At 35.8% G+C, this 26,037-nt stretch overlaps 1 protein-coding gene across 5 annotated transcripts in view; it reads left to right on the top strand.

The window, feature by feature from the left end:
* grb14 (growth factor receptor-bound protein 14) overlaps positions 1 to 26,037 on the top strand; it is a 112,275-nt gene that overhangs the window by 65,683 nt on the left and 20,555 nt on the right. For 4 of the 5 annotated variants that reach the window (XM_067409354.1, XM_067409355.1, XM_067409353.1 and 1 more), the window contains 4 exons: positions 16,312 to 16,468; positions 20,674 to 20,795; positions 22,982 to 23,056; positions 25,350 to 25,487. In XM_067409354.1, the coding sequence (XP_067265455.1) occupies positions 16,312 to 16,468; positions 20,674 to 20,795; positions 22,982 to 23,056; positions 25,350 to 25,487 (492 nt within the window). Of the gene's footprint in view, positions 1 to 14,085; positions 14,275 to 16,311; positions 16,469 to 20,673; positions 20,796 to 22,981; positions 23,057 to 25,349; positions 25,488 to 26,037 lie in introns of those variants that run through there. The other variant, XM_067409356.1, reaches the window with a different exon arrangement.

Raw genomic sequence — 26,037 nt, 5'->3', positions numbered from 1 at the left:
TTGGGAGACATGGAGTGGGTCAGACATGATTTTGACCACTTCATGAAGTTTTGTTTGGTAGAAAGCCTTTCTTTAAAGTGAATTTCGTTTTGTAAAAATTGTATCTTAATTTTAATCAATGTTTCATCAACCAATTACCTGGATGTAATAAATAAGAAGCAAATATAGCAAAAAATATAATCATGACATGGAGGCACGGGCGCAATCACTGGCGCGTGAACTGGAACGCGCCTTACAGGCTAAATGAACCGAAACTCAGCGTATAGACTGCTTGCCTCAGAGACATGAGAAATATTTCTATAGAAAGCATGAATTTAACGACATGCTCGGTCGTACCTCCGGATTAATGTTAACTCTTGGATGCTTTGCATTGATGTGGTAGCCTACTTTAGAGTGGACAAACTCTATGCAAAATCCTTGCTGCAGACATTGCAGACGACTTTATTTTTATCAACACTTCCATCAGGCCGTTTTTTATAAGTAAATGTTCCAGTCAATGATCCAGGCAGCGCCAGCGCGTTCTCGTCTCCCTCCTTAATTTTACAGTCGAATGGTGGCTAGAACTGCTCCAGGTTCAAAGGTCAATACGGAATGGATTAATCTGCGTTATTTTTTTTAACGCATTATTTTATATATATATATATATATATATATATATATATATATATATATATATATTATAATTATATAATATATGTCTCGTGTTTAACCATTATAAGAGCCAGAGGCAAATCCCCGAAGCCCTGGCCAAGATGAAGCTGTTCTCGGCGGGTACTCGAGCACTGAACGGCCCCTGACGGCCTGGAGTTCACATCTCTGAAAACATCTAAACAAATTGTAAAATAGATGCTATGAATAAATAAGAGTCACATATTTTAGATCTAAACAAATACAAACTCTTAAAACTACATTTTGTGGTACAACAAGTGTAAAAAATAAAGTGGATTTGCTCGGCCGCCATGACAGTCGCTTCAAGCAGAGTGATACAAATGATGAAAAAATACAAGTGCTATTATCACTAGAATATCGCACAGCTCTCAGCCAATCAGATTCAAGAACCAGAAAGAACAGATGTGTGTGTGTGTGTATATATATATATATATACATATATTTATAAACTTTTATTTAAAAGTGATTAATCATGATTACTCAATTTGACAGCACTAATATATACTGTGTGTATATATATATATATATATATATATATATATATATATATATATATCCCTTATGTCATATTATTAACATATATATATATATATATGGGCAATTCCACGCAAAGGTCATCTTTACTATGAAAAAAAAAAGTTTTAACCAAAAGAACAAAACCCTTTTTAAATTGTCCATTTAGGTCTGTAATATACTGTATTAATGTGCTCTAACAGAAATTTTAAGAAAATTGCCTTGTTTATCCACAATATATGTGGTAAGTAACAATGCTTAAATTAAATTTTCAACCAACCATATTTCATGCTTTCAAAAAAGGGATCAAAGACCCCATTTTTTAAACTTTAATTTTAGCAGTAAGCATTGTGTAGAAAGATGGATACATGCCTGAGAAATAAATACACTCATTTAGTCATAACAGCACTGCCTGATGAATTTATAAGGGCTAGAATAAAGAGGTCAGGACGCTTCAGTGCTCTGTCACGTCCGTAACGTTTTAATGATTAAGTTTATGTCATATAACAATTATAAATGCAAATAACTTGAAACTTTATATGCAAAGCTAAATTATGTTTATGCTTATTAGGATCAACAATTCATTTCACTACGTTGCTGTGAACAACCATAATAAGCGTTACGGACGTGACCGTTACGGACGCTTCATATTAAATCCTATGAGTTTGCTTCTTTATATTGCTATCATCTGTTTCAGGCTTACCATATCAGAACATACCCAATAATCGCAATACTCTTTGTGCTTTGTTAGTTTTAATATGAAAAAGGTTTAACTTTCAAATTCAGTCGATTTTATTATTTTTTTTTTTTTCAAAAATTAAACAATAGATGTCGCTCTTTAATAGCCTACGGCGTGTGACAGATTAGCTTCTGCAGCGCCTGTAAGCGGCGGATCAGGCGCACATGAACCGATCTTCTCTTCCTCTTGCCAGAGAACGAAATATGAACATCAAAAGGTAGGCCTATATGATACAGTACAACTTATAGAAGAGCATTGTGTCTCATAGGACACTTCCCTCGGGAATTGGGATGTCGCGTTACCTGTTGGTTAAAAATGAATAGCCTAGCCTATAATGATCACAATCCGCGCGATCAAACAAAATGAAAATAATACGATTGCAATAATTTTGACTTGAAATAAAGTTTGATCATTTTGACTCAAGACTCCGCTTTAAACTCTGAAAACTAGACGAAAAAAACCGTGTGGTCATTCATACACAAAACATAAAACTGACATGATTGCGATTGGCAATAGTGTCAATCGGTTCACCTGACTGTGGGGAAAACATGCGATTTTAAACTGCTTTATGATAAACATTAATATTTGTCAATGTATTTTAGCATGCAGTTCTGTAAGAAGGAAAATCATGGTCTCTAAATTGATTCTTGAACAACGCACATGCTTGTCAACATGAGAAATAGGTCTAATCTATAACCTTTTGCAATACAGAGTATAACGTTACATTTGTATAAAGTTTAGTAAAAAGTTGATCAATTGTGGAGTCTTACCATACTGGTATCCCAGATTTCAATATTTGGTGGTGTACATGCTTGCTTGAGGTCTCTGTGAAAGTTTTAAAGCAGTTTTAAAGCAGTCTTCTGTGCCGCTTTCAGACCGGTCACATCCGTAACGGAAAACTGTCACATCCGTAACGTTGTTTTTTCCTCATTAATGCGAACACGAAAAATGAAATAAAATTATTATTTTATGCTCTGTGGAGAGCCAACCCTTCTTTATTCGGTGGGCAGTATTACTTTTGGTTTGCGCAATGTAATTCACAGAATTCTTAAAAAATATGTTGTCACCCAAAACTTAGTGACTTTTTTTGTCACGTCCGTAACGCTGTATATTTCCCTCATCTAAAAAATAAAACAGTTGAGTAGACTGACATTTTTCTAATGTCTGGACTCCTTTGGTAAGGGATTATGAATATATAAATAGACGGTTCAATATGTTGCTATTAAATGCATTCTTTGAGCATTTATATTTCAAGTTTTGACTCCAAATGTCACGTCCATAACGCTGGAATTGCCCATATATATATATATATATATATATATATATATATCCCTTATATATTATATATATATATATATATATATATATATATATATAATGTGTGTATATATATATATATATATATATATATATATATAAATTAATACATATATATATTTTATAGCTTTTCATTAATATTTTATTTATTTAAAAGATTTAATTGAGATCATTGTCCAGATTGTGTTCATTTTGGTCACTATGCCTTATTCCCATTTTTCCATTTGTGTTATTTATGAGTTTTTATGACTGTACTACTGTTATAAGATGTGGAAAATAATCATAATAAAGAATAAGCAGGTCTGTCTAAGTTTATGTGCCCCTACACTTGGTTTTTGATTGATTTCAAAACACTGATGCTAGTGGGGAAAAAAAACAACAACTTTAGATCCAAAACTATTAAGTTGCATTTATTTCAGTGTTGCAACATTCCCTGGTAAATTACTTCTGGAAGTGGATCCAGTTCATTGCAGATAATAGCTTGTTTTCACAGAGAATTTCTTTTTTCCATTTGTAATATAGAGCAGCGTTTTAAACACCTGTAAATGTCACTGGCAGGGATTTCTGATCTCCTCATCGTTGTTGTCATCACTGTATCCATTGCCAAAAGACACACTCTCTGCACTCAGTCGGACAGGCTAATACCTGCTGAGACGAGTTAAACAATGGCCTGACTGTAGTGTGCTGCTGAAAATACTGCAAATCTGACAGCTTGTGAAAGTGCTCTTGGAAAAGCCATGCTGATAAAATGACATTTGTGCGAGAGCTGAGGAAAGGTCAAGCACAGTGTTGGAGGTTTGTTAACATGCTGTGAGCGGCTCTCTGCAAATCTTCATACGCATGATTGTGGAAGGGAATAGTTTGGCTGATCACATGATATCTGCAGGAGTGAGTGATTTCATTAGTATTCATAGGTTTGCAGGTATGTAAATGTGCTTCTAGCACAAATAAAAGGGTTTACTATTTAACCCCTCAGAATGTTTCACCACCTACAGGGCTTATGTCTTAGATCATTCAGTGCCTATTAAACATGTCAAATGCACACTTATACTCAAAGACCTTTCAACTTTTCATTTTTAGCTTTTGAGGTTACAGTGTCATGTTGGTGGGACCTCATGGTCTGACTAGGTTGGCTGTCCATACATTGACTTTCAGTTGAATTATCTTTATTCTAACATGCTGCCTTTGAAACGCTCTCTTGACACACTGTCTGAATGACATTGCAGCTCATTTGCATAAACTCTGTTCAGACTTGTCCAAAGGTCGCTGGCACTAATGTTGCCTAAATAGCAAACACTCACTGAAGTCTTTTAAATTAGCTCCATTTATTTATTCATTTACTAATCTTTCAAAATAGCTTCAATAGTTTTAATTTGATCATTTATTTATTTATTTATTTACTAATCTTTCAAATTAGCTTCAATGGTTTTTATTTTATTCTTTTTATTTATTTATTTATTTATTTATTTATTTATTCACTAATCTTTAAAATTAGCTTCAGGAGTTTTAATTTGATTATTTCTATTTATTTATTTATTTACTAATCTTTCAAATTAGCTTCAATAGTTTTTATTTTATTTATTTATTCATTAATCTTTCAAATTAGCTTCAATAGTTTTTATTTTATTCTTTTTATTTATTCATTCATTCATTCACTAATCTTTCAAATTAGTTTAAAAGGTTTTAATTTTATTTATTTATTTATTTATTTATTTATTTATTTATTCACTAATCTTTCAAATTAGCTTCAATTTTTATTTATTTATTCACTAATCTTTCAAATTAGCTTCAATAGTTTTTATTTTATTCTTTTTATTTATTTATTTATTCACTAATCTTTCAAATTAACTTCAGCAGTTTTAATTTGATTATTTCTATTTATTCATTCATTCATTCATTCATTCATTCATTCATTCATTCATTCATTCATTCATTCATTCACTAATCTTTCAAATTAGCCTCAATAGTTTTTTTTTTATTTTATTCTTTTTATTTATTTATTTATTCACTAATATTTCAAATTAGTTCAAAATGTTTTAATTTTATTTTTTATTTATTGATTAATTAATTTATTCACTAATCTTTCAAATTAGCTTCAACATTTTTATTTTCATTCTTATTTATTAATTTATTCACTAATCTTACAAATTAGCTTCAACATTTTTTATTTGATTCTCTTTATTTTTATTTATTTATTTATTTATTAACTAATCTTACAAATTAGCTTCAACATTTTTTATTTGATTCTCTTTATTTTTATTTTATTTATTTGAGCTTTTTTAATTAATTAAAGGCTCTTTGTTTCAGGTAAGTTAAGGAGAGATTAAAATTCTCTATGCAAATAATTACATTCGTTCTTGACATTGATATTTATTTTAAAAAAGAGAGATAAAATGAATGACTTCCGGTAGCTTTGTGACTGCAATCCACTGTGAACATCAACACACCTTGTTGCGTACATGTGTGCATTGAACAATTAATCATAAATAATGCAAACAGAATGCCATTGTTTTCTGAACTTTGCTCTCATCAAATATATTGAGTATTTTGAATTGACTTTATATGTAATATTTCAAGTATGCATAAATAAGCACAGTGAAAATCACTTATATTTATCTTTAAATGCATCAGAAATGGAAAAAAAATAGTAAATGTGTGAATTGACTGATACGAATGAGATGAGGATGATGGATGATAGATGGAAGGAATGTGATGTAGATGTGAAGCTCTGTGTTTCTGATAGTCTGCAGCTGCAGAACAGCAGTTCAAGGTTCATTCAGGCTGCTGAACTGCTCTTTATGTTCCCGTCCTTGAGCCAGCGAGTCTCATGCTGTCTTTAGTCGTGTCACAATATTTATGAGTTGAGCACACATGAACCACCTCTTTAAATTAAAATTACTAGTGGGAAACCCAGACTTCCCGGGTTAGGTTGGGTCAATTACTAATCATGGTGGAAACTGTGAATTTTGATTGTATACTTTATTTTAAATATGTATTTTTTATTGTTGATGATATTTTATTTGGTCCAACAAGAAGCATAAATGCATGCAGTTTATTGTTTTATGAAAGACTACAGGAGAACTGGTTTTCACAAGGAGACTTAAGTATGTACATCTCACATGTTTCTCCTAATATTCCCACAAATGAGCCAGTTGTTTACATACAGAAAGCATAAATAAAAACATTTTGTTTTGGGAGAATTTGATGAGAAATGTTCATATAGCAGACTTTGGTATCATGCCAAAACCAAGCACAAATTGAGACTTTGAGATGATGGCTCGTAAAAGGAGACACATGTAAGATTAAATCTGAGAAACAGGAGACTTCATCAAAGGCTCCATTTAAACTACATTTAATCTTGTTGACGTCTAGGAGAAACAACTGAGATAGCATAGTGGAAGTGAGATAGTGTGTGCCCCAACTTGCATTTTCTTGCAAAAAGATTTTTAACTTACGCTAACCTCCTAATCGACTTCATTTTTAACTAATCCGAACAAATGTTTGCTAAGAGTTCATTTGGGTGAGGCGGGGTGGGTGCAGAGTCTCTCATGGTGCTTTTGATTTCTTTTTTAATCTATTCACTAAAATGTTAATAGTAGCTAGTAGAAAATCTGACAAATCTTTGAATTAGAAAAATCTTTGAAATCCTTTTATGCAAGCATTTACAGTGAATAAGTGCAGACATCTTTAAAGGGAACCAAACAGGCCATTTGGGAGTTGGTCTGAATACAATTCACTTTAATGTCAAAAATGACTTTTGCATGTACCTGGCCTTATCTCATCTTTATCTTGTCTTTTGCAGCATCTAGCCTGGGTCTTAAATGCATTTTTTCCTTTCCGTTACACTGCAAACAATGTCAAATGTGCTGCAAACAGCATTTCACCTGAAATGAAAACTCATTATTTTCTAAATGCAGATTATAGATCTTATCGTGAACAACTCATTTGTGTATATGTTGTATATATATATATATCAAAATGTCATAACTTCTGGTGAAAGTGACTTCTCTTTGTTGATGCAGGACCCGCATCCACTTTTACAGGGTTGCTTGATTATGATTTTACTTTTTAACTTTAGTTAGTGCGTAATGTTGCTGTTTGAGCATAAACAACATCTACAAAGTTACGGCGCTCAAAGTTCAATGCGAAGGGAGATATTTTCTTTTACAGAAATCAAGGGACTACAACAAGCTTCTTCCTGGGTTAGTGACATCACAAACCCCAAAATTTACATAAATTTCCACAGCAACTACATAAATTTATCCAATAACCATTCAGAAACGTCCAGTTTCATTCTAAAAGTTGTAACTTCTTCCTGAGTCTCTCCATCAGTGTCGACTCCGGTTTGAACAATGTAAGGCTGAACACCGTTACTGACAATCCTCATTTTGTCTGCGTGAGATTCTCCAGCTTTGTTGTTGTTGAGCTGTTAAAGCTCCGCCCTCTTCTGGAAAGTGGCAGCTCATTTGCATTTAAAGGGACACACACAAAAACTGTGTGTTTTTGCTCACCCAAATAGGGGCAAATTTGACAAGCTATAATAAATGATCTGTGGGGTATTTTGAGCTGAAACTTCACAGACACATTCTGGAGACACCAGAGACTTATATCACATCTTGTACAAGGGACATTATAGGTCCCCTTTAATGGTACAAAGACCTCTTATATGTCAAAAGATCAAGGCAAATTTAAATATCTCCCCTTTAAGTGCATCTCAAAATCCATTAAGCAACCAGTTCATTGAACGAAGTGCCCACCTACATTTATTTCTTTTATGATAATCTATTAGTTTTGGATATGCATCACAATACGGGAGAATAGATCTGATGCTACTTTCGTTTCATTGCAACTGTAAGTCAAGTCGCCTTTATTTCTATAGCGCTCTGTACAACACAGATTGTTTCAAATCTGCTTCACATTGATAAACAGGAAAATAACAATGTTGATTCAGTTAAGTTTAGTGACTGTAAAATTCATCATGAAACGAGTTCAGTTATAAGCTATGGAAGCTTGTTTCCACCAAAAAATAAATAAATAAAAAAGCAATTGCAATAGTAATTGCAGCTTTTTATCTCACAATTCTGACTTTATGACTCTCAATTCTGACTTATGCAATTGAGAGTTTATATCATGCAATTCTGAGAAAAAAGTCAGTTGCTAGATAAAAAGTCACAATTATACATTTTTACCTATTTTTATTAAATGGGGGGTGTAATGCTATTTCATGAATTCTGACTTATTTACACTGTTAAAGAGTTGCATTCTCATGCTAAACATGGCCAAAGTTTCAAAACAAGAGTTGGACGTATGACAGAGCATTTCTGTGCCAAATATACAACTTCCAGTTGTGGACATGTTTCTGTATGTCCCTTTATCATGCAATAAAGGGTGTAATTCCTTGTTTAGGCACTTCTCCCTAATAATTACATCAGCCAGAGTAAGAGCAAGAGCACGTCCATCAACATGTTTGGTTCGGGGCACGGAAGCCGCGAGAAGCCTCCAAAATGAGACACAGCTCCTGTCACTGAAGGAGTATGTTTTTGTTTGTCACCTTCAGGAGCTCGGCTTTTTTTCAGAAAGACTCGGTTTAGCGTATCTATCTTTTATAAAAATGATAAAACTAAAGACTTCGGAGATATGAAGGATGCAATATTACTCTGTATGCACATGAGATTGGCAGAAACTGTGTGTGATACCCCGCCTTTAAGTGGTGGAAACAAGCTTCCATAATAAGCAGCTCTACAGATGGTAATAGTGTAGTTTTTTGGCTGAAGTCAGACCAGTGTTGATTCAATTCAGTTCAGTAGCAGTGCTGATGTTGCAAAATTCTTCAGTTTTTAAAATAAATAGATTCCGCTATAAATTCCTTAAAGGATTAGTCCACTTTTAAATAAAATAATTTACTCTCCCCCATGTCATCCAAGATGTTTATGTCTTTCTTTCTTCATTCGAAAATAAATTAAGGTTTTTGATGAAAACATTCCAGGATTTTTCTCCCTATAGTGGACTACAATGGCCTCCAGGCGGTTGAAGGTCAAGGACATTAGCGTAAGCTTTTTGAAGAATGCAGAAAGCGGAAGCACGTGCAAGACGATAATATGTGTTTATAAAGCATATACAGTTGTATTTTTTTTCGAAAATGACAGATCGTTTCGCTAGATAAGACCTTATTCCTCATCTGGTATCGTTTAAAGCCCTTTGAAGCTGCACTGAAACTGTCATTTTGACCTTCAACCGTTTGGTGCCCATTGAAGTCCACTATAAGGTGAAAAATCCTGGAATGTTTTCATCAAAAACCTTCATTTCTTTTCGACTGAAGAAAGAAAGACATGGACATCTTGGATGACATGGGGGTGAGTAAATAATCAGGAAAATTTTATTTAAAAGTGAACTAATCCTTAAAGTCTGTGGTGTGACTTGTTTATGCCAGGTTCACTTTATCGCACATGTGCCTAGTATTATTGGTAATATTATAATCAGTATAATATGCCGGACTGAGACTGAGACAATATTGAGATCTTAGGACACATTGGCACATGGGACAGGAACAGTATGAACGCAAAGGAGTTCACTTTTTAGTCCACTTTTCGAACATCCAGCATATTTATCTAGCGTTTCTTTAATATCACATTTTCTCTTGTAGGGCGCTGTAGCGGGCACTCTTTAACTTTACCGTCTATTACTCATTTACCTTTAAGGACTGTTTATATTTACTCTGATAAGAAAGCAGCAAGAACCCTGCTCATTTTATTACCTTGTGACTTTAACAGGTTAGGTCTGGTAATGCTTGTTAGAGAGATTTATGGAGCCTGTCCTCGAGAGGGGTTTTCCTCCTCCTCTCTGTCTTTTTTGTGTCTTGTAGGTCTCTCTTACTGATTAAACAGTGGATCGTTTACCTCATTTGGAGATGATGTCACTGTGGGAGGCTGTGATTGGCTGAAAGGGTTGCTAACCCCGGCCCTGCTGGGGAGCATTGACCTCCTTTTCCTCTCTGAAAGAGGACTGGCGTGTCCTCCCTAGTCTCTACCAATCTGCCTTTCACATACACACTCTCTCTCTCTCTCTCAACCCCCATCTATTGCTCTTTCCATATGCCTTACAGGGTCCTTCCTGTTCTGCAGAACCTTTACTCTGTAACTTTGAAGAAATGAATATGTTTGTCTTGCTATTTAAGAAACTATTTTGATGAAATATTTTTCAAAATATATGATCTGGTCAAGCTCAGACACTTAAACTTTATGAGTTATGACCAAAGTTAGTCATCTGTTTTCTCTGAGTCTTGTGTTTTTAAATGCTAAAACTCTTTCTGTGTGATTGCCCTTTAATGTGCATTATTCATCAGTGTACACTTTACTTTTGGATCTCATCATGAAAGCTCACCATAGCTATTTTCTAAATGGATATTATTGTAGTTAATTCGTGCATTTGTTTGGGCATTCTATCTCTATATCTACCTCTATCTCCCTATCTATTGTTCTTTCCATTTTCCTTATGTGGTCATTCCAAGAAACTTTATTCCTGCTTGAGAAGAAAATGAAACGCACGATCAGGTTTTTACCGCTCATTTGCACGTCATGTCAATGATATCATGTCAGCCAGGTCGGGACTCGGAGTGTGCGACTGGAGAATAACTCTCATTAAACGTAAGAGAAGAAGGTACGGGGGATGGTTGAGGTGAAGTCTGTAGGGAGAGCGGGAGAAATTCTAAATCAATACAAATTTATGGTAAGAAAAAAAAGGTCTAAGCTGCAGGAACCCAATTTAGGACAAAGGAAGAAAAAAGAAGAGGGGGAACGTGCAAAAGAGGCATGCATGCAGCTATCACCCATCTCGTTATAATATTATTCATATAATAAAATAGGCTCATTTATTTCTTATGTTATGTGCAGTTTGTTTTGCAATTTTTATTAATTTATTTGCCTCAATTTATAATAATTTAAAAATATAAAATAGCAACATTTTATGTAAAATCCACTTTTAAAAAAAAAAAGATCTACTTCATGGTGATAACATGAAAAATGTGCTTTGGTTTAGTGGACGATTGCTGCCATCTCTTGGAAAACAAACACTTTAAAAAATAAAATAACATAACTACAGCCACTAGATGGCTGCAGAGGATTACTCAATGGTTTTTCATTTAGATTTATCTTTAGACATTATAAAATCAGTGCTATAATGTAGCAGAAGGGGTAATTTACACAGGAAAACTCTATAAAATATTTCTGTAAAACAGCTTTGAAACGATATTTATTGTGAAAAGTGCTATACAAATAAATGTGAATGAATGAACGAATGAATGAATAAACTGATTATCAGTTAAAACATTATCCCCCCAAAAAAACATGTTTTTTGGGTCGGAAAAGAAAAATAAATACCTGTGTTCACTTAAAGGGACAGTACACTGTAAATTCTGTCATTATTTATTTAGCCTCACGTCAATCCAAACATGTAATGCTCTATTTTTTTTCATGCAGACCTTTCCATGCTACATTGATTGTGACTTTAGCCCAAAATATACTTCTATTTTTACGTGACCGTACAGCGCGTGTGATGCGAAATTCGTCATCAGAAGAGTATGTGCACCGACAGATTTTTGTAACCGCGCATACTTGTACGCTCAGGTCGCACATGCGCGTGTCATTTTTTTGCAGTAATTAGTTTATCCACAGTGTGGCAACCGTGACCTGGAGGCATCGATTCACAAGGTAGTCAAAGAAAAACTGCATAAACAGAACAGACCGGAATGCATGCAAGCTACAGAAACAATGGAGGCCTACATAGACAAGAGATTGTGTGAAGAGGTCAGAAAGTACCCTCATTTGTACAACTCTAGCATGAAAGAACACAAAGATGTTTACGTGGGTTTTAATTCATGGCGAGAGATTGCTCAAAACTGTGCATGTGTTGAACACATGTGAATGCATACGAGTCAAAGGAAGTATACTTTGCAAGGCTGTGCGTTTGACTGTGTGCATTCACTGGCATATGCATAACAAAAAACGAAGTATACCCAGGGCTTTAGTCTGTCAAGCTCCAAAAAGGAAAAAAGCGGCATAAAGAAATCATAAAATTAGTCAATGCTGCTTGCAATACATTCCAAGTCTTCTGAAGTCAAAAAGACCCAATTTTAAATAATTATTGTTTATGATTTCTTCATTTGCAGTACCAGAATTGGTAAGTGACATTAAAACACCATTTTTAATCAAAACATAAATTAAATTACTCAAAATGAAACTGAATTATAAAAATAAAGCAATAAGATTAAATTTTTTAAGCCCCAAAAACTAATACAAAATGACTAATGAACATTACAAACATTACTAAAACTTAAACTAAAATTGAAATTAAAACTAAAAATATAAAAATTAAAGCTGTGTAATTCAAAATATGAATAAATACTATAATTCTGTATAAATAACATTGAAGCTGCCATCGAATGTTTTTTACAAGATGTAATATAAGTCTAAGGTGTCCCCTGAATGTGTCTGTGAAGTTTCAGCTCAAAATACCCCATAGATTTTTTTTAATTAATGAATTTAACTGCCTATTTTGGGGCATCATTAGAAATGCGCCAATTCAGGCTGCGGCCCCTTTAAATCTCGCGCTCTCCACCCCCTCCTGTGCTCTCGACTCTATCATTGCATAAACAAAGTTCACACAGCTAATATAACCCTCAAAATGGATCTTTACAAAGTGTTCGTCATGCATACTGCATGCATGCATCAGATCATGTGAGTAAAATATTTATTTGGATGTTTACATTTGATTCTGAATGAGTTTGATAGTGCTCCATGGCTAAAGCTAACATTACACACTGTTGGAGAGATTTATAAAGAATGAAGTTGTGTTTATGAATTATACAGACTGCAAGTGTTAAATAATGAAAATAGCGACGGCTCTCTTGTCTCCATGAATACAGTAATAAACGATGGTAACTTTAACCACATTTAACAGTACATTAGCAACATGCTAACGAAACATTTACAAAAGACAATTCACAAATATCACTAAAAATATCATGATATCATGGATCATGTCAGTTATTATCGCTCCATCTGCCATTTTTCGCTATTGTCTTTGCTTGCTTACCTAGTCTGATGATTCAGCTGTGCACAGATCCAGACGTTAATACTGGCTGCCCTTGTGTAATGCCTTGAACATGGGCTGGCATATGCAAATATTGGGGGCGTACATATTAATGATCAAGACTGTTACGTAACAGTCGGTGTTATGTTGAGATTTGCCTGTTCTTCTGAGGTCTTTTAAACAAATGAGATTTATATAAGGAGGAAACAATGGAGTTTGAGACTCACTGTATGTCATTTCCATGTACTGAACTCTTGTTATTTAACTATAAATTCAATTCTATTCTAGGGCACCTTTAAAATAATCAACACAGCAATGGGGAAGAAATGTCATTTTCAACAGCGTACCGTTTGAAATTATTAAATAATGACACCATTTTATTTTTGAATGAATTGTACCTGTGATATTATGATTAAATTGAAAAAACTAATATGATTTAATTTCATGAAAAAAGAGACTCACTTTCTCATTCTCTCTCTCTCGCCCTCCACCCACCTTGTGCAACTTCAGTCCGGGTTGACCCTTCGGGTCTCACATTTAACCAGCAGTTTTCTAATTGCTTGCTGGGATTTATGCAGAGGGCAGGGGCCTGTCAAGACAGTGTGAATAGGTAGGTGGGGCAAATCTTGTGACTTTTCTGCCTCCCTCCCCCTCCGGTGTGTGCACGCGGGGGGCAGACGGAGTGGGACTCACCCCCACTGGATAAACGGTGGCAGGTGATTGGACAGAACCATGGTGACATGCAGCAGCGGAGGCTGCACTGAGCGTGCTCTCTCTAATTACCTCATTTGAGCTCGGCTGCAGACAGAGAGGAAGCTCGCTGCTCCCCGGTAGACACTTGCGTTTATGTTTTATGTTCACTCAACTCTTGAGAAATGCTGTGCACTCAGCCCTACATAAGCTGCCGAGCTAGTCCCAAATCACAGCCCTGCCTGCCGCCCAGCACAGGGGTAAGTTGCGCTGAAACGCCAATTTACTCGTTTATTTTATTTTATTTTTTCATGTATGTGTGCGTGTGAAATCGATGCGAGGGGCTTGTAATGCTGCTCTGTTTTTCTGCGGAATCATTTGAAAGCAATTCACCGAAACTCCAACAGCTCTAAAAGGAGATTATATTGGGTCCTTCAGCTCATCATACGAGGATATGAGGCGTAGCAGGGAACTCCAGCGCTCATGAAAGGGAACATTCATGACTTGTCCTGCAGCACAGGCTGTCTGCACTTTGAATGAACGGGTTGTTGCATACTGTATATAGGACATCAAGTGAAATTTAGTTCAAAATGTCCTTGTGGGATGGTAAAGGAGTGTGTGTATGTAATGATCATCACTAGAAAGGTAAAATGGCAGTGTGACAGATTAACTCGTTTTTAAAGTTACCTCTTCCTTTGCATGATTGTGTTCAGAATAACATGCTATTGCTATACTGTGTCAACTGTGCACAGTATATGTGAATTTTCTGACTATATTTGTTAAAAGGTTCAGTGTACCGCAGAGCTTATGTGGGGTACTGTATCCCACAATGCAGTGTGCTTGATTTGACCTTCCATTTTCAGCATGATGAATGAATCGGAAATGACATCTGCATCTCTTTCCTGCTAAAAGTTAAATTTTTTTATTGTACACACAATTATATTAACTGGGTGGCACAAGGCAATGTGATGAGGTCATGTGACAGCCACTGTTTAAACTGTTAAAAATCATCCTATTAGAATTATTTCTGAAGGATCATGTGACACTGAAGACTGCAGTAATGATGCATCACAGGAATAATTTACATTTTAAAATATATCCACATAGGAAATGGTTATTTTGAATTGTAATAACATTTTTTGATCAAATAAATGCAGCCTTGGTGAGCAGAAGAGACTTCTTTCAAAAAAAAAAAAAAAAAAAAATTCATTTTTTTTACGTTTGTAGACCTTAAAATTTTTGTGACAAGTTGGGCAGGGCCAAGAGCCGTGGCTCAATCATGTCACGGCATCCCTTCACTCCCACAGTTCTCAGCCTCGCCCAACTCATCATAATGTTAATTACATACAGTTCATTTACATAAACATCACATTCAGATCTTAGTTAAATGTTAGATAGCATGTACACACATGCTATTATAATTATCTAAGAGACTTTCATTATATACTTGCATGTATATAATCAAACAACATACAGTATATGTGGTCATGAGAGTTTTGCAGCCCATCCTCAACCTAACCACAGGCTCTGCTCTTCACCACAATGGTAACCCTACAAAACTAGCATGACATTAAACACTAACTTATGTCTCCCTATGTTAATCTTGTGCATAAACACACAAAATAACTCTTAATTTCAACATTTATTTATACAATCTGATGCAAAGCATGCTGGGAATTAGAAATTTGCTGCAACTCAGCTTAATCATATTAAATGGTTAGTTCACCCAAAAATAAAAATTCTGTAATTACTCATCCTCATGTCATTCCACACCCGTAAGACCTTCGTTCATCTTCAGAACACAAATTAAGATATTTTTGATAAAATCCAAGTGAGGCCTCCATTGCCAGCAAGATAATTAACACTTTCAATGCCCAGAAAGCTACTTAAGACATATTTAAAAGCTTTATTAGAAGCTTTACGAATCTTTTGTTTCGAATTAGTGGTTCGAAACGCGTATTAAACTGCCAAAACACGTGAACCATGTCTTTAGTAGCTTTCTGGGCATTGAAAGTGTTAATTATCTTGCTGTCAATGCAGGCCTCACTGAGGCCTGCATTGGCCTCATTTTATCAAAAATATCTTAATTTGTGTTCCGAAGATGAACGAAGGTCTTACAGGTGTGGAACTAACCCTTTAAGTTCAGCTTACTACAATGAAATGTTGAGTTCACACAACTTTTTTCTATGAAGTACAATGAACTTTAATTATTATTTGGGTGAATCAAACTCATTTAATTAATTTCACTGTTCCATTTGAATACAGTCAAAGCCTCATTCTGGTTTAATTTGTTGCAGGTAATCAAAGTATACAGTGAAGACAACACCAGCCGTGCAGTGGAGGTGCCCAGTGACATCACTGCCCGGGACATATGCCAGCTGTTCATCCTGAAGAACCACTGCATTGATGACCACAGCTGGACCCTGTTTGAGCAGATCCCACATCTGAGTATCGGTAAGCTTCTCTTTCCTGAGTCAACAAGCATCTGAACAAGAAACAAATGCAGCAAAAAAGTGCAACAAATGAATGAACAGAATATTTTTGTCAAAAATAAAGGGCATTTCATCATCCATTTAAGCTGATTATTGTTAGGAGGATGTACATTCTGATTCTGAAGAGGTAGAATCATAAAAGTCCATGGGCCAGATTTACTAAACAGGGCAAATTAGCATGAGAGCACAATTCCAAAAAAAGTGGTTTTCGTTTTAATGTAGTAAGTAAGTTTGTTATGTGCTTTTGTCCTTTTTTTCTTTGTTTTAGTCATTTTAATACTTCAACTTATTTTATTTCAGTTTTATTTAGTTGTTGCCAAGGCAAAATTTAAGATTTTTAAGTTTAAGTTTATATGCAGTATATATTTATATTTTATTTTATTTCAGTTTAACTTTAATTAAAGACATTTTTTAAATAGCTTTAGATTTAGTTAAAGGGTTTGTTCACCCAAAAATGAATATTCTGTCATTTATTACTCACCCTCATGTCGTTCCACACCCGTGAGACCTTCATTAATCTTCAGAACACAAATTAAGATATTTTTGATGAAATCCGATGGCTCAGTGAGGCTTGCTTTGCCAGCGATGACATTTCCTCTCTCAAGATCCATTAATGTACTAAAAACATTTTTAAATCAGTTCATGTGAGTACAGTGGTTCAATATTAATATTATAAAGCGACGAGGATATTTTTGGTGCGCCAAAAACAAAACAAAATAACGACTTATATAGTGATGGCCGATTACGAAACACTGCTTCAGGAAGCTTCGGAGCGTTATGAATCTTTTGTGTCGAATCATGATTCGGATCGAGTGTCAAACTGCTGAAATCATGTGACTTTGGCGCTCTGAACCGCTGATTCGACACACTGATTCATTATGCTCCGAAGCTTCATGAAGCAGTGTTTTGTAATCGGCCGTCACTATATAAGCCGTTATTTTGTTTTTTTTGGCACACCAAAAATATTCTCGTCACTTTATAATATTAATATTGAACCACTGTAATCACATGAACTGATTTAAATATGTTTTTAGCACCTTTATGAGAGAGGAAGTGTCATTGCTCCCTATGCAGGCCTCACTGAGTCATCGGATTTCAACAAAAATATCTTAATTTGTGTTCTGAAAATGAACGAAGGTCTTACGGTGTGAAACGACATGAGGGTGAGTAATTAATGACATTATTTTCATTTTTGGGTGAACTTACCCTTTAACGATTAAATCATTGATCTATCCTTGGCGCATTGATGAGAGTTCATGAGAGCAGTACCGATGTAAGATTCATGAATGATTTGTTCTTTTGAATGAATCACTTGATCCAATTCACAAAACTGGTCTGAATTATTTATTCACGAGTCAATTAGTCTCTCAGTTCCTGTTTACACCTGGTATTAAGATGCGTTTTGGTCGATCGGATCACAAGCGGACGACGCTAAATACAGGGGTCTAAAATGTTTTGTGCTACTCCACTTTCAACAACTTCCAGAGGAAGTCGAAAATGCATTCGACTGAATTGCTATCATAGTGTAGATGCTCATGTGGTCGAATGAGTTTGAACAGTACAAAAGGCCTCCTACTCTTTGGTTTGAAGATGAAAAATGTACCAAGCATAATGTTCTCTCACCATTCCTGATTTCTAACACGCACTCAGCGTTCGGACGGTCTTGTGGCTGTCAGAGCGGAAATGAAAGCTCAAAAAGATGTTCTCGAAAGCTGTTCTCTGTATGTTTTTATTTTGTCCATTAGATCGAAAAAATATAGCTTTAAACCCCCATAGACCCTCCCCTCAAAGAAATCAGGACAGAAGTAGTTGAAAATGGAGACAAGGTGTCAACAGGAATGTGTCTCCCTCGTCCACTTGTGATCCAATCGGCCAAAACGCATCTTAATACCAGGTGGAAACAGGGCCATAACTCTAGCCTGATGAGAAGCGATTCTGATGCAGTAATTGAACACAGGCTTTGCACGCTGGTTTCCAGATTGGTGTGACTGTGCCCAGACATTCAACAGCCTCCGTCTGCTCACATTCGAGCAGGGTGTTCCTCTTCCCGGGGTTAAAGATGCCACCTGCATTATTTATCTTCTTGGTAACATGTCTCATTGCTGGAGTTTCACACAGGTAGCAGTGGGAACACTTGGCAGGATCCCTGTGTCATGATGTCTCTATTGAGAACAGCTCAAATTGGGAACTTGAAGCATGTTATTCCCTAATGAGTGAGACTAGGGAATAGTTGGTGATTACCAGTTTTAATATGCAATGATTTTCATGCACTTTTTAGTGGGCCATTAGTTTCTTAAAGATGGTTATATTTGGCCGTTGTCCAATAATCAACTAAGAAATCTACTAGCAACCAATTTGTGGAGGCAACATTATGCCATGCAGTGATAAAATAGATAGATATACTATATGTAATAGTAATCTCCAAATGAAAGCATGAATTCAGGAGAGATCATCAACAGCACAGAGATGACGTAGCTCATTCGATCATAGCCAATGCAAACAACATTATTGCATTATAGCATTGAGGATCTCTGGCCATTCACTGCAGTAACGCTATGGGAATTAATTAGTATTAGATAACAGTAGTCTAACTCTTCCAGATGGCTGCTTCTAAACAGATGCTTTCCATTTAGTCATTAAACTTGCATTTAGGGTTGCAGAAGCTGAATAATATTTAATGATAAAGTGGAATAACAAGCTCCCCCGCACATCATTCTCATTACTATTGAAGGTTGCTCATTATCAAGGCATAATTTTTAAAAGGAGTGTTAATAATTAATCTGTCAAGCCCACGGTGCTGTAGGATGGTAAAACTCAGAGCTGGAAACAAACGAGGGCAGTAAAATCTCATATTATCAAAAGAACTGACTCTATATTCTCAATGGATAAGCAGCGTTCAAAGCAAGTGTGCGGCACATCAGGGTTGCCAGGGTTTCACAACAAAACTTGCCCAATTGATACTCAAAACTAGCCCAAAAACTAGCCTATGGAGTCAAATGAATGCCTTAAAGTTTTGCACAAAAATAAAGTTTTGCAAAACACAAAAAATAATTGAGCAATAAAAAATGTTTTGCAAACAAAAATAAAGAATTGCAAAATACACATATTTTTCATGCTCGAACCTACAAAATCATTTGCAAGGCTCATTTTATTCTGCGTTTCAGTCAAGCGTGCGCTCAAGATACCGGTTTTCTTTTGCGCTGCACTTTTCTGTGCGGATTTCTTTATGGCACTGGTTTGACATGGGGGTGGAGTCAAGAAACGGGGGCACGCCCCCGCGAAATGCATTGGAGGGGAACGTAATCGGCAACAGGTGAAATAATTCTTTGACATGGTTAAAAATAATGAATGGTTTGTTTTTGTTGGTTTGTTTAGCATATGTTGTCGCCGATTACGACCCCCTCCAATGCATTTCTTTTAGTAATATGACCCGTTACGCTCTGTCTCACTGCCTGTATCCACTTTTGTGTCCTTAAACATTCGTTTTTGGGGGTCGACAGCTTATAAAAACTTGTTTCTGAGTTTTTTAGCTTGTTAGCTGTACACCTTGTCACACAGCACCTTTTAGGCATTGTTCTGTTTTTTGTAATGAGTCAGAAAAGTAAAAAGTGGTTTTCAGATTATAATAAATGCGCTCTGTCTCTATGCTTGATCTGTTCTGTTCCGATCTGCGTCTCCTGTCGATGATGTGTTTCGTAAAAATTGCTTTCCGGGGGATAAAATCCGCATTTTTGGCAGGGTTCCCTTGGTAAAATTCACAATCCAGGGTCTAAATATCATGTTATTTGGCGTCGCTTCAACCAGAAGACAAAGTAACCAAATTCCATGGGAAACCACGGACTTGGCAACACTGCCGCACATGTCCTGAAAAGTGAAGCCCCCCTAGTGGCTGGCAGGAGTATAGGTCATAAACCCCACCACCTCCATGTAATCAAATGGGACATGAGTCAAACTAAAAAATCCAATTACACTTTTTTCCAAAGATAGGGTTAAGTGTCATTTTAGGTAGTTCTTATCATGCAGATGTATGTTCAAGTGTTTGTTGTTCCAGTAAGTTTGAGGCTATAAAAACGGGATGTAGCGTCATGATTGGCGAGTGTATGTTTTTGATGCACATGTAAGGTAATTCATGAACGTGCTAAACTCACTTTTTTTTTTGATTTCCAGAGAGAACCATAGAAGACCATGAGTCAGTTATGGAGGTTCAGTCTGGCTGGGGCATGGACTCACACTGCTGTTTGTACTTCAGGAAGAATTATGCCAAATACGAGTTCTTCAAGAAGCCTCTTGTAAGTGTGCTTGGTTCAGGAACTGTATACTCTACAAAATGTCCATGACAGTACCTTTGTCTTTGCGGGGACATTTTTTGGTCCCCATGAGGAAATCAGCTTATAATTCAAGGGAAGTTTTTTGAAAATTTGAAAGTTTTCTGTGATGCGTAGGTTTAGTTGTGGTTAGGGGCAGAGATGGAAACTCGAGTCGCACTTAAGTCGCGACTTGACTTGGACTCGTGAACAAATACCCGAGACTTGACTCGAGACTTGACTTGGACTTGAAGACAGAGACTTAATAAAAATACAAGTCTTTTGGCGTGACATTCCCGATTACGTTCTCTATTTACTACCCCACACGATGGCACGAAACATCACATTTTACCATCTATTCATTCCCAAATATGTGCTGCAGCAGCGAATATCACAAATCATCTCTAAACACACAAAGCCATCGAGCACATGACGCATCTGAAGGCACGCAAATTCATCACCCATTAGAAAACAAACAATCTAGCGTTAGCATCAGTTCTGGCAGGTCATGTCAGTCAAGCTTGCATCAGCTGACTCCCAGGTGACTTGCTACTACCTATAGGAATACGACGCCTATTACGCTATCTATATATAAGCTCCTCAGTATTATCAGCAGCTATTTCTCAGGAGCAAATTACCCTCCTCCATCCCCAGCTCCTCCTCTCTTCAGTCAGTATTGGCTTTATTATTTCCCCTGAATCAGAGTAATTCTCGAAATATGTGTACGTTAAATCATGACATTTAACGATATCTACACTTGGTCCTGTTCTGTTTACACTAGGGGGTTTATTGCTGCTCTCCCTGCTCTTATCCATGCTAGGCTGCATGGATGCGCAGGGAGTTCTTGCCCAGAACAGAACCATACCGCCAATATAAACTCTATGCATTATCATATTTGACGATAGTGGTCCTGACAGAAATAACAATAAAGCCAAGCCTTACCTTGCGATAAACTTTGTCATTTTATTTGAAAAGCAATCAGTTAATCTGAAGGGAAGCTGCAGAGGCTTGCTTGTGGTCCATTTTCAAGAAGTACATGTCCTTTTCATGTTTTTATTTATTTTTGCCCAAGTATTTGATAATGCATATAATATCCAGATTTACCATGTTAAATTATATTTGGCTAGAACGAGCACTTCCATGCATGCGCATTTTATGACCCTGTCCGTCCAACTTTTATCCACAGATCGTTTTATTAAGTCACAGTGCGTTAATATATTGCCTTATCACAAACGCGACACACAAAAGAAAATGTTGTTCATCGTATTGTTTACTGTAACGCTTGTCTATATATAGGTTTTGTTACCGCCGGCGCTCACTGGAAGACTATATTTTCCAGCATTGCTTGAGATCTACAGCAAACTACGGCAACTCATATAGCCCAAAATACACAGCACTTTTTTCCTTGCAGTAGTTCTAAATGGTATAATTTTGTTTAAAGTTAAAAAGTAATAAAAATGACTTAAGTAGTATTTTGTTTGTTCGTTTAGACAATTTTAAAGTAAAAGTAATCTGTTTTGATATTTAAATACACTGTTAATTACAATAACTTGTAAAATAAAGTAGAACAAATGTTTGATTTGAGACTTGACCGCAGGGACTTGTGAACATCTCTGGTTAGGGGATTTAAAATACATTTTGTACAGTATAAAATCATTATGTCTATGGAAAATCCCCATAAAACTTGGAAACCCAACGTGTGTGTGTGTTTGTGTGTACACGCCTCACTGGTAATGTATAATTGATTTGCTGAAGTTTAGCCGAATATCCAGAGTTACCTATTCAAGGTCATTAAAGATTGAAACAGAGACACACAATAGGGCTTTTTAATTGAACTGGTTAAGAATTCAAGGTAATGCCTAAATAATCAAACACAGAACACTAAATCCTGTGATTTTAAAGGTCACCGATCCTAACGGCAGATTTAACAAAAGTGCTTTAATGAATTTCTTTCATAGCACACATAAAATGTCCCTAATACCTGACAGATTTCTCTGAAATGGGTGTCTTGAGAAATGGCAGAAACAGACAGTAAACAGCTTTAAAAATCAGTGAAGCAGGCACATTTTTGTAGTTGTTTGCTTACAAATGAAATTCACCTCAGAGTTTTTTTGTGTGAAGATGATGGAGATTGTATTTATGTGTGTGTCATGGTCTTTGGGTCATTGCAGGACTTTTTCCCAGAGCACATGGTGTCTATATCGAGTGAAACCAATGGAATCATGAACCACTCACAACTCATACAGGTGATGATCTTCATATTATTATTATTAAGTGTGGTAATGATGCTGATATACAGCCATATCGCACAACTACGAGTGTGATATTGTGTTTATACAATTCTCAATGGCATGAGTGTGTAAATAAATAAGAAATAACAACAGAGTGTCTTTAGAACCCTCTTTTGTGCAGAACTACTTCCTTCCGCCACAGATTCAAATCTCAAGTTGACAGTTTCACCAAGCCTCCGTTACTAATTCTAAAACATCACTTTAGAACTAGTAACGAAGGAATGTTGAGTCCTTCCATTGAAACTCATTGTATTTTGTACAGTATTAGAGAGAGAGAGAGTTAGTATAGTTATAGTTAGTATAGTATAGTGTTTAACCACTATAAGAGCCAGCGGCCAATCCCTGAAGCACTGGCCGAGATGAAGCTGTTCTCGGCGGGTACTCGAGCACTGAACGACCGCTGACGGCCTGGAGCTTGCATCTCCATAAACGTCTAAATTGTAAAATAGTCTCTATGATTAAATATAAGTCACATATTTCAGGTCTAAACAACTACATTCTCACCTACAAAACTCTTAAGGGGAGACACTACAGGCAAAAACACTGTTTTTTCAGGCACCTGTCAATTTTGAGATTTTGCACTTTTTGGCTTTTCATAAAGTGTTTTTTCAGACTGGTGGAAAGAAAACATCCAAAATACACTTTCAAGTGTATATTTTATAGCACTTTATCTATTTGCGTCTATACATTTCAATTACAGTAAATATCTTTAAAGTCCATTTTCTCAAAATTAGTTTTTTGTTCTGCTCTGAGTCAGAAATCTCCACTTCAGCAGAACTTACATGAACCAAACTTTACAGTTTTATTACTATCTATATTCTGAAGGTTTTTACAGAGGCACTCTAAAAAATGCTGGGTTAAAAACAACCCAAGTTGGGTTAAATATGGACAAACCCAGCAGGTTGGGTTAAAGGGCACCTATTATGCCCTCTTTCACAAGATGTAATATAAGTCTTTGGTCTGTTCAAGTTTCAGCTTAAAATACCCCACAAATTTGCCCCTATTTGGGGGTGAGCAAAAACATGCCTTTTACTATATTACTATATTGCTGGCTAAAAAAATAAATCCAAAATTGGTTGAAAAAAAATGGCTGGGTGAAAACAACCCAATCCCTGGGTTTGTCCCTATTTAACCCAGCATTTTTAGAGTGTTTGTTGATATATAATTTGCCTGATTTTATACAACATTTTATTCCTAAAAAAATGGTGAAAATATACATTTTTTTCCTGGCTGTTGATAGTATTTTCTGATTTATGGAGTGATAAAAAGAGATATCCAAAATTCCTTCTGTAAAAGCCTTTGAATTTAATATGTACAAAAAAAAAATTAAACCAGATTTTTGTTCTAGAAATGTATGCAAATTAGCGCATATTTAATTAGATAACGCCTCATTTGCATATTTAAACATAACATTTTAGAAAACTTGTAATACAAAAAAATGTTTGCAATTTTTAATGTAATCAATCACATGGGGTAGTATGGTGATATGTATTAGTTAATTTTTTTACCCTATTCACCTGTGTCTCGCCTTAAAACTAGTATTTGTAAAAAATACGGTGGATTTGCTCGGCTGCCATGACAGTCGCTTCAAGCGGAGTTATACAAACGGTGAAAAGGTACACTCTAAAAAATGATGGGTTAAAAACAACCCAAGTTGGGTTGAAAATGGACAAACCCAGCAATTGGGTTCTTTTAACCCAGCGGTAGGGTTAAATGTTTGCCCAACCTGCTGGGTAGTTTTATTTAACTCAACTATTGTTTAAAAATTACTGTATTGCTTAATTAAAATTAACCCAAAGTATGTTGGAAATGAACATTTATTAATGTTCAATGAATAATTATTAAACAATAAACATTTATTAAATTGCTTATTAATAAATTTATATTAATAAACTATTAAACTATTCAATTTATATTAATAAAATATTAAAGCTTATTAATAAACATTCACCTTTTTTCTAATATTGTTGTCTCTAATTGCATCTGGTTTTTAATTTCCCAACTATTTTGGGTTCATTTTAAGCTAGCCATATAGCAATTTTTAAACAATAGTTGGTTTAAATAAAACTACCCAGCAGGTTGGGCAAACATTTAACCTATCTGTTATCACTAGAATATCGCATGGCTCTCAGCCAATCAGACTCAAGAACAAGAAAGAACTTGTTGTATAAAACTGAATTAGTGCATCTTTAATTGAGTTGGATTAAGGGTTTGTTTGAATTTGTTGTGTCTGACGTTCCTCCTGCAGACGTTTCTCAGTTCCAGCTCTTGTCCTGAGATTCACGGGTACCTCCACGCCAAAGAGCATGGCAGGAAATCATGGAAGAAGTTCTACTTTGTGTTAAGAAGATCAGGATTGTACTTCTCCAACAAGGGCACATCAAAGGTGGGTTCAGATCCGTCACATAGCCGATGCTGCACCTGCTCTGCGTTCAGTTTCTGGCTTGCTAAAACTCTCCATCCTCTGATCTCAATGCCACAGAGTCTGCAGGGATTAGCTTTAATCATTCACAATACCACTTGCTCTTACTTATTACAATCCCTTAAAGGTGAACTGTGTGTCTAAAATGCGTCTTGAGTTTTGAGATTATGCAGAAGATCAGGAGCCGTTGAGTTCATTCAGGTGCTGTTGTTCTGACACTTATCTGATGCAGCCTAGATGTGATATTCAGATCTACAGTAACAGTGCAGATTTATGGGGCTTTACTCAGTAGAACTGGTTGAGCTGGATTTTGTGTAACACCCTTCAAAGTCACACAACAGGTGAGCTGTGTACCTGCACACTACTGTGCCAACCAGCACTACCCTTGCTCTCTCTCTCTTTTTTTTTTTTTTTTTAACCACAATAGAGCTTTTGTTCAGGACATAAGAGGACCTCACTTCATGATATCAGGCTGTTTCTATGGGCACTTTTGGTCCTGTGGACTTTTAGAAAA

The sequence above is a fragment of the Chanodichthys erythropterus genome, chromosome 14, assembly GCF_024489055.1.
Source record: "Chanodichthys erythropterus isolate Z2021 chromosome 14, ASM2448905v1, whole genome shotgun sequence".
Taxonomy (NCBI): domain Eukaryota; kingdom Metazoa; phylum Chordata; class Actinopteri; order Cypriniformes; family Xenocyprididae; genus Chanodichthys; species Chanodichthys erythropterus.
Note: the sequence above shows the minus strand (reverse complement) of the source record. Positions and strands in the feature narration are given on the sequence as shown.